Genomic DNA, 10,000 nt, shown 5'->3' on the forward strand with positions numbered 1-10,000 from the left:
CCCCCCTCCCTCTCTCTCCTCTCTGTGTTCCACTGAGGCTTTTGTTCTATCCTCTACATGTCCTGAGGTTGTGGGATTGAGACTTCTGTCATTTAAGACCGCAGACTTTCTCTTCTGGCAGATTTATACTGTTTTGAAAAGAGAGGTTCATGTTCTGTTGGACTGACTGAGTGTTTGAAGTCAATTGTGTCTTACTGGGTTGAGTTACTGGATTGGCTGTCCTGTCAGATGATGCGGTCATATTCATAGTGGGCTTCATTGTTAAACCGTTCATGTGTTTACATTGTGTGCTTTGTGTAAGTATTAGACAGTTATTGGTTGAGAAGTACCACTTTCTCCATCCTGTATCTATAGGAGTATGGAAAGATACTTGGTGTAGAGTAATACCAGTATGAATCCATCACTGCAGCCCCTGAACTGAACTGTGTTTTTAAGGCACTGGGAATCTATATTTATGGGTGGATTTCAAGGCTGCGATGCCTGGGCTCATGGTGCTGCCTCCCTGGAAAGGCTGCACTGCCTGAGCTTCAAATGAAACATGGTGGGGAGTGAGTGGTACTGTATCAAAGCAAAGACTAACCCTTTGTCTGTCTGTCTGTCTGTCTGTCTGTCTGTCTGTCTGTCTGTCTGTCTGTCTGTCTTTTCTCCATACAGATTCCTCCTGCTGCCATCATGCTGCAGAGCTCTCACCATGTAGGGAAGCATGCGACCAGGTAGGAGACGCCAGATCGACACACGCACATGCACACGCACACGCACACGCACGCACTCACACACACACACACACACACACACACACACACACACACACACACACACACACACACACACACACACACACTGCAAAGTCCTCTGTTCTCACCCCAACCCCCATTCACTCTCACTCTCTCTCCCTCTTATTCTTGGTTGTGCAGGAATCTGTGGAGACAGTACACTGTGCCTCCTTTATACCACTGAAACATGAAAGACATTCTGAATGGGCCTTTTCTACAGGAATCAAAAAGGGTTGAGCTCACTGCAGTGTTAACCCGTGTTCCCAATGCAATGGTGCCCGCTGAATTCCCCCACACTCTCCCTTTCCCCCTGCCTGAGAGAGCAAGAGGGAGGTTGAGTTAGAAAGAGAGTGAGAGGGAGGTAGAGAGAGAGAGAGAGAGAGAGAGAGAGAGAGAGAGAGAGAGAGAGAGTTAGAGAGAGCCTCTCTCTGGTGGACCACACTCACACAGGCTGCAAGGTCATCCTGTCTCCAGCTCTGCACCTGCTGGTGTTGGGGGGGGGGGGGGGGGGGTGGGGTGGGGGGGGGGGGCATAGTGAAAAAGAGAAATGAGAGCAAGAGAGTAACAGACTGAGAGGAGGACAAGGGAATAATGGCAGTATTGTTAGCGTCCTTGGAAGTGCCGGTGTTTCTGTGGTGAAAGTGTCTTTCGAGGTTGTGCCACAAGGCTCTGTGTAATCACCCCTTCTCCCTAATGGACAACTGGCTCTTTGATGGGCCCAAGGCCTCAGCCCCTGAAAGGAAAAGGCTGTCGTCTTCTGAGGTTCTATCTGGCAACCCGCATTTATTTATCTTTCAAAGAGAGAAGGAGAAAAAAGTTGCTTAAATGGGCTGGATAGGTCATTCGTTTTCATGGCAAGAGCCTTTTTGCTTTTGTAGTGTTCTGGAGATTCCTTTGATAAACTGCCAATAAATCACCGTTCGTCAGCTGCTTTTGATTTGAGAATGTTGCAACTGTATGAAATTACCATCTGTCAGCGTAGATCAGGTACCTCCATTTATTCACAAATAAAAACATGTTGTTAGACTTAACAGTCATTTATCCCGACTGGATGGAGAGAATGCATCAAGGGAACACAGCACAAGCGCACTTCATCACCTTGATTAGAACGAAACAAGAGCACAGGACAGATGGTGTGCAATCAGAGCCTTGTATTGAGATCCATGTTTATCCATTGCCATAGTGTGGAAGTTAGTGTCTCCCAGGGACCAGTCCCAAGGGAACCCTTTTCATTAGAGGCTGAATGATGCGAGTACTATATTATGTATTATATTGTAATAACACTCTCTTGTTCAAGATTGTACATCAGCTATCAAAAATAGTTCAGACTGAATCCAGATTCCAACTCCATTCCAGTAATTGTATCTCATGTGTGAAGTAAGATAGTGAGACAGTGATCCCAAACAACAACAACAACAACAACAACAACAACAACAACAACAACAACAAAAACAGTCCCTCCCATCACTTACAGTCCTTTAGAGTGATCCCGCTGTGCTTCCCTAAATCTTTCACTTGGTGACTGTGCACTCAGCCAGAGTGTGATGGCAGGAGGAGTATTCTCCCAGGCTCACGCCGTGTGAGAGAGACACCCACAGTCATAGCTCTCACTCTGCGCTGATAACCCCCAGTCTTCAGTGCGTGCGTGCGTGCGTGCGTGCGTGCGTGCGTGCGTGCGTCTGTGTGTGTGTGTGTGTCTGTGTGTGTGTCTGTGTCTGTGTCTGTCTGTGTCTGTGTCTGTGTCTGTGTCTGTGTCTGTGTCTGTGTCTGTCTCTGTCTCTGTCTCTGTGTCTGTGTGTGTGTCTGTGTCTGTGTCTGTGTCTGTGTGTGTCTGTGTCTGTGTCTGTGTCTGTGTCTGTTTCGCACGGCTCAAGAGCTAACTCCACACAGCTGTTATGTTGAACCCATATGGCTCATTGAGATTATGCAGAATTCTTCCAGACAAACCATATTGTTGTCTGGAGAGTGACAAATATGCTTTGTAATTATACTTTTATATAAAGCTGGTATGGTAACACTTCACATTCAGTCACCCGTAGTAACAACAATGTATTGACATCTCATTACATCGTAGTAGTGGTATTCTGCAATTACACAGTGTATAGAGTTGAGAGGTTTGTGTTAGTGCAGTGGAATAATTAACAATCCTTCAAAGAATATTGAGGTTCTAATACTGAGAGTGACAATGCTGACAGAACCATCAATGTATTCAAGTACACTTTAATTTTGACAGCTCGCCACCATAAAAAGTGAATCCCGTCTGAAGCACCTACTACAGCGATTACCAAGTTACTGCCCAGAGTCTATGGTAAGTGTCATTTCATCTACAATTAACAGTTGGTTAAATGTGACTATGAAAAGTACCAAAAAAGTTGGCTATGAAAGCTTTCGTTACAGCACAGAAAATGTATTAGTGGCCACTCTGAGACCCCTAAGTGTTGCATACTGTATAGACCTACTGCACCTGGTCTGGCTAGAGAGAGGTATCAAAGGCCAGGCCAAAACACTCCCCACCACCAACCTAATTACAAACCTGGAACGCCAGGCTGGTTTTCATCCTGACTGCTAGGAACAGGCAATTACACAACAGCCGCTCTCTCATTAGCCAGACGCTGTTTGATTTGGACATGTGTCCCACACTATTTTGCCAAAATGGAACTAAAATGGATTTCGAATCTGTCTCAGCAGCAGTGTTCTAGATTAGAACCCCCCCCCCCCAAGGTCTTATCAGACAATCACAAATTAAAATCTTGTGATTGTCTAAAATCACAAGATTTAAAACCTGAATGCAGATCTGAGGGATTGTTCTCTGGCACAGTGAGATGGAGAGGTACCGCCTCTCCCTCGTCGGTCTCCCGAATTATGGCGATGTCCGCTGACAGTCGCTCCTCTCTTCCCGAGCCAAAGACATGAGGGAGCGTTTACAGTCACGTACGAAGTCAACAAAACCCAGTTGATTTAATTGATCGTGTTGTTAAGAGCCACAGAGTGGCTTCTCTGCGTCCTTTACATCTCTCCTGCGTCATGCTCTTCACAGGACTGACGAGCCTGAGATAGTTGGGTGTTATTTATTCATCCAAAAGGCTGTCACCACAAAGCTCTTATGAGTTTTTCGTGGTTTATATGTTTCTGTTTTTCCCTTGCATGAATATGCTTTTTAATTAGAGTGCTGTTATGTTGAAATGTCCTTCGTGAAATTGAGTAACCCCTGCAACTGACTCACTGACTATTTCAGTCTGTTGTTTCACTGAAGTAGCCAAGCGTTTTCTGAGGTCTGAAACACACACACAGGCCTCAGGAAGTCTATAAAATTAAGTTCCTTTTTTTCTGAAGGACTCATGTTTGTCTAACTATTAGGCTCTAACACAACATTCTTTGGTTAGCCATTTTGTCCCATTACCAGCCTAACCACACCAAAGACAACCCTGTTTTTGTTATTCATTTTCACTTACATTCAACCTTTAGTCTCACTGAGATTTACAAGAGGAGCCTGGACAGAAATAGCAACACACAAAGTTACAGACAAAAACAACATTTAACAACAATCGTACAATATTGCAAAGAATGTTATATATTAAAACAATGTTATATTGTTAAACCAGTATATCAGCCATCAAAGGCCCTGGGCATTCTCTTCTCAACCTGATTTGCTTGTTTTGGCTGTGGTTCTCAGACTGTAACGCTATGCTGACCTTTCTCCCTGTTTTACAGAATGAGCTTTGGGTCTGTATCAACTCCACATTACCTGGTAAGATCTGATCTGCAGGCAGTTTCTAAGGGATATGTTCTCATTTCAGACAAATCCACCTGTCAGAGTGTAATGCCTACCAGATGCTAAAACATTGTGGCTCAGCTTACATTGTGTACCCACTGAGCCCTCTCTAAAACTCCATATAAGTCCATAGCTTAACATGCGGTCCAAAGAGAAGCCATATGTTATGCAAACCCCCCATGTCAGGGTAATTTAAGTTACTGTAGCCCCCATTTGTTTGTCCACAGGGGCGTCCCGGAAGTCGGATGGTTGGGTGGGGCTGGGCTGCTGTGAGCTGGCCATCTCAGCCGAGTGTCGCAGGGAGTGTAAGCAGGTGGGAGTCTGAGAGAGCCACACACACACACACACACACACACACACAGACACACACACACACACACACACACACACACAGAGACTGAGGTGGACACACACAGATTGGAGTGAAAATGAAGCGAACACACACGCTCACACACACACACACACACACACACACACACACAAACACACACACACACACACACACACACACACACACACACACACACACACACACACACACACACACACACACACACACATTCTTTGAAAGTAACAGGACAATGTTTCTCCAACCAGATTTGTTCAGGTGTGTGTATGTTCCAGTGATCTTTACCAGTCCTGTTTGTTGGTCTCATCTTGTAGGCGTCATCCAAGAACGACATCACTAAAGTATGCAAAAAGGACACAGAGGTAAGTAACACACCTTTTATAATGATATGTACGTATATATCTAACCGTGTGTCACAATTATCACTGACTTAGTTTTTTGCTGTTTGTCCTAGCTTGAGAAGCTGTGTCTATTTTCTGGCTGCTCATTTACATGTAGCCTTCTGTAGCACTTCTTAAAATTGATTTGGCTGTGAGCTAAAATCGATTTAGCTTCATTACTGTTTTATGAGATTAACAGCAGTGGTCTTCACGGTCCATCTCAGCGTCCTCCTCCCCACCCTCTTCATGAGGTAATTTCCTCTGTGCTCAGCACTCTGGAGGGATGTAATTATCTCCATGCTGATTGGGCCAGTTCTCTCCTCCCTGTAGTCAAAGGGAGAGAGTGGTGAGCTCATCTAGTCCTGCTGCGGGCATAGCTTAGCATAGCTACGTGATAGCAGAGATCTCCTTTCATCTAACCACCTCCTCTTTCCCAAAACAAACAAATAAACAAAGCAGCACCCCCCTTCCCCCACAGCCCCCGCCCCCCCCCCCCCCCCCCTCCACACACACACACACACACACACACACACACACACACACTTGGCCCTGGAACCTTTTATCTCATTCTGTTCTTATGAATCATTTCTGTAACAGCCTACATCACAGGCCCTTATGATGCTTTATGATGTGGTGGATAGAAAGCCAGTGTGTCTCAGGTCTGGGTTTAACTAGACCCCTGATAAGACAGGGAGCAAAATTAACTTCAGGAGATGAATGTCACTCATCTTCCCAATTCAGGACTCTGGAAGTTGTGGTGTTTGTCGTTGACCAAAGCATGAACAAGAATGGCTTACAATTATGTAAATGTGCAACAATATTATGTTGTTTTATTTTGCAGTCAGTATTGTACATTATTAACAATGGCTGTCATTTGTTAAATGTCTGTCTTGAATTCTTGTTTCCAGAAACCCCTCTACAGCTGCATCACCAAAAATGAAAGTAAGTGTCCAACTTGCTCATGACAGCTGCTACTCAAACCAACCAATCAGAGAGTCATGATTGGTTGAGATGAGAATTAAACACGCTCTGTGCCCTTTGACCTCTGTGAGGAGGAAGTGAGTCGCCCCCCTGTCTAATGAGTTGTGTTTACATGCCTGGAGGGTGAGGTCGTGACCCCTTGGTTGGCCAAAATGATTTCATCTGTCACTGAGCTGGCCAGCCAATAAAGCTTTCATTTGTATCCCGAGCTGAGATGGAGGCAGTGTGTGCCCTGCGGACAATCACGCAGATGTGACGTGGCCTCTGGCCAGTTCACAGGATGAGAGGTCGTCTTAGTTGGACTTTCTGTCTCCAGAGCGGTCTTGTAAATGTACACCTCCAAACTCTCACAATGCAAATTCACTCTTTCCAGTATGTTATTTAGTTCATGCAGTATTTGCATGATGCATCTATGCACAGTTCTATTTTTTGCGTATCATATCTAGTTCAAGGCAAATGTTCTGATTGTCAGTTTAGAATGTTGGGGCGGACACTGTATTCATACACTGTATTCTATTCTATTCTATTCTATTCTATTCTATTCTATTCTATTCTATTCTATTTGATTCTATTCTATTTAATTCTCTTCTATTCTATTTGATTATTTTCTATTCTATTTTATTCTATTCTTTTCTATTCTATTCTATTCTCTTCTATTTTATTCTATTCTAATCTAATCTAATCTACTCTAATCTAATCTAATCTAATCTAATTCTAGATACTTACAAAAAGGGATAAAAAATGATAAAAAAAGCAGATTGATAGCGTTACATTCATGTAGTAACTGTGTTGTGTGTGTGTGTGTGTGTGTGTGTGTGTGCTGTGTCAGTGGGGTCAGTATGCTGTGGCTACGCGGGGAGGCACACCAACTGCAGAGAGTACTGCCAGGCCATCTTCCGAACAGACTCGTCCCCCACCGTGTCCCAGATCAAGGCGGTGAAGGACTACTGCCAGAGTATCAGTCCTCAACTCATCGGCTGTGTGGGGAACTACACCAAGTCCTACCCCATCAGGAGTCCCATAGACAGTGAGTGTATCTTTATGCTAATATACTATACTATACTATACTATACTATACTATACTATACTATACTACACTATACTATACTCCAGTCCGAGTATAGTATAGTCTAAATTACCCCGTAGAGAGTGAGTTTATCTATCAGGATATGTGTATATATTTCACCTACTGATAGATATATGTGATTATACCATGTGATACTAAATAGATAGTGATTATATCTCATGCTACCCTAGTATGGAACCATATAGTAGGAGACAGGAGACATGTTGTCCTTTAACCATGGTCTTACCCCCCCACCCCCCACTCCCCCACCCCCCACTCCCCCACCCCCCAGGCCTGTACTGTTGTGACCGGGCGGAGGACGCCCACTGTCAGGTGGCCTGCAGACGCATCCTGCGCACCATGACGACGGAGCACGAGATCATGGAGGGGCTGATTGAAGAGTGTGGCAGCCAACCCCTCCCCCAGGACCCGCTGTGGCAGTGCTTCCTGGGCAGTGCCCACCCACCCACCAAGACAGATGTGGAGACCTCCCCCCCTGCCAAGATGGACTGTGCCAAGCTGCACTGCTGCTCCAAAGCCAATACCTCACTGTGCAGGTGAAGCAGGCTGCTTGTTTATCTAGCGAGCTCACACACACACGCACGCACGTACGCACGCACACACCCACGCACACACACACACAAACCTCACCCTCTTCTCCTCCTGTACCAGGGACATGTGCCAGGAGATCAGCACTAACTGGGGCACTCAGACATGGCAGGAGTTTGACCAGCTGTGTGAGTACAACCCTGTGGAGACGGACCTCATCACCTGCCTGGCAGACGTCAGAGAACCCTGCCAGCTGGGCTGCAAGGACTTGGCCTACTGCACCAACTTCAACAACAGGTTAGTTATTATACCTGGCCTACTGCAATAACTTCAACAACAGGTTAGTTATTATACCTGGCCTACTGCAATAACTTCAACAACAGGTTAGTTATTATACCTGGCCTACTGCACCAACTTCAACAACAGGTTAGTTATTATACCTGGCCTACTGCACCAGCTTCAACAACAGGTTAGTTATTATACCTGGCCTACTGCACCAACTTCAACAACAGGTTAGTTATTATACCTGGCCTACTGCAATAACTTCAACAACAGGTTAGTTATTATACCTGATCTACTGCACCAACTTCAACAACAGGTTAGTTATTATACCTGGCCTACTGCACCAGCTTCAACAACAGGATGAGAAGTCGTAGAGGACATCACAACCCCCTGAAACTGCCCCTGAGTCAGCTTGTTAACCCAGAGCGTAACTCACAGATGCTCTCATGGTGAACTGCCATCCACACATCCGTACAGACCCTCCTCCCTCCTCCGTCCTGAGTACAGTATGGTCTTGTCTCACGCATGCAGGGCTAATATGATTTATTAAGCCTGGAGTGTCAGTGCAGGGTCAGAGCAGCAGGGAGGCGTGGGTGGAGAGTGCTGGCGACCGTCTCATGTGGTAAATGGATATAACCCCCCCCCCCCCCCCCACCACCACCCATCACCCCCCACCCTCCACCCCCTCCCAGAGACCCATGCATCACCCCTGTGGGTACCTCCTAACCCAGACTGGAACCAAACTCTGAACCATATCAAACAATGCGCAGAGTTTACACAGTTATATTATGTGACGGTTTTATGTGTTGTTGTGTGCTGGAGCGCTGGCTGGTGATTACTGTACTGTACTGCTGGTCAGGGCAGGGCTGGGCTGGGTGAAACCAGGCTCTCTGGGGTCTCCTCACACAGACAATAGACTACACCCCCAGACACTTGTGGTTGGCTTAAATGGCTGTGTGCAAGGTTGTTTAGAGGTCCCAGAGAGAACGAGATGGAGAGAGAGATAGAGTGTGTGTGTGTGTGTGTGTGTGTGTGTGTGTGTGTGTGTGTGTGTGTGTGTGTGTGTTTGAGGGAGAGAGAGAGAGTGAGAGAGAGAGAGAGAGAGAGAGAGAGAGAGAGAGAATGTGCGTGTGTGTGTGTGTGTGTGTATGTGTGTGTGTGTGTGTGTGTGTGTGTGTGTGAGAGAGAGAGAGAGAATGAGAAAGCTATAGCTTAGGCTGTTTTTCCTGGTCAGGTCATGTGATCAGGATAAACTCCAGGTCCTACATACAGCATATGGAATGACTGTGTGTCCTCTTGAACAAAGACTTTTGACCCTGGAGCCAACAGTGTAACAGCTTGCTGCATCCTGGCCTGGGGTAGGGCCAGCCGCGACTATTCAGGACAGCGCAGCAAAGTCGCACAAACACACAGTTCAACACACAAACACACACAGCTCAATTCACAGCGTCTCCACAAAGCCATACATCACAACAGACCAGGCATTTACTTTAAAGTTACAAAACCATCATCTCTCAGGTGACACTTATGGACACTTGAAGAATACAAACAATAGGGGATCTCGACGTGGCATGGGCTACAGACTCAAACTTACTCACTACCTCTCCCTCTCTCTCTCTCTCTCTCTCTCTCTCTCTCTCTCTCTCTCTCTCTCTCTCTCTCTCTCTCTCTCTCTCTCTCTGTTTAGGTATGGCTCTCTTATCTGTTTATGTTCACCATAAGGTATTGATGTCCACAGAGTACTGGTGTACCATCTTGATAATGTTGGTAAACTCAGAGAACATACTGTTTGAATTGCAGCTCAGCAATTACATGTTAAATAAATAAATAAAAATAGCTGGAGTTTCT

At 45.7% G+C, this 10,000-nt stretch overlaps 1 protein-coding gene across 1 annotated transcript in view; it reads left to right on the plus strand.

The window, feature by feature from the left end:
• reck (reversion-inducing-cysteine-rich protein with kazal motifs) overlaps nt 1-10,000 on the plus strand; it is a 37,153-nt gene that overhangs the window by 12,815 nt on the left and 14,338 nt on the right. The window contains exons 2-10 of the mRNA XM_083667027.1: nt 655-713; nt 3,007-3,081; nt 4,485-4,521; nt 4,773-4,858; nt 5,209-5,256; nt 6,183-6,216; nt 7,085-7,282; nt 7,614-7,878; nt 7,994-8,167. Of these exons, the coding sequence (XP_083523153.1) occupies nt 655-713; nt 3,007-3,081; nt 4,485-4,521; nt 4,773-4,858; nt 5,209-5,256; nt 6,183-6,216; nt 7,085-7,282; nt 7,614-7,878; nt 7,994-8,167 (976 nt within the window). The remainder of the gene's footprint in view (nt 1-654; nt 714-3,006; nt 3,082-4,484; nt 4,522-4,772; nt 4,859-5,208; nt 5,257-6,182; nt 6,217-7,084; nt 7,283-7,613; nt 7,879-7,993; nt 8,168-10,000) is intronic.

Source organism: Argentina silus (assembly GCF_951799395.1).
Source record: "Argentina silus genome assembly, chromosome: 1".
NCBI lineage: Eukaryota > Metazoa > Chordata > Actinopteri > Argentiniformes > Argentinidae > Argentina > Argentina silus.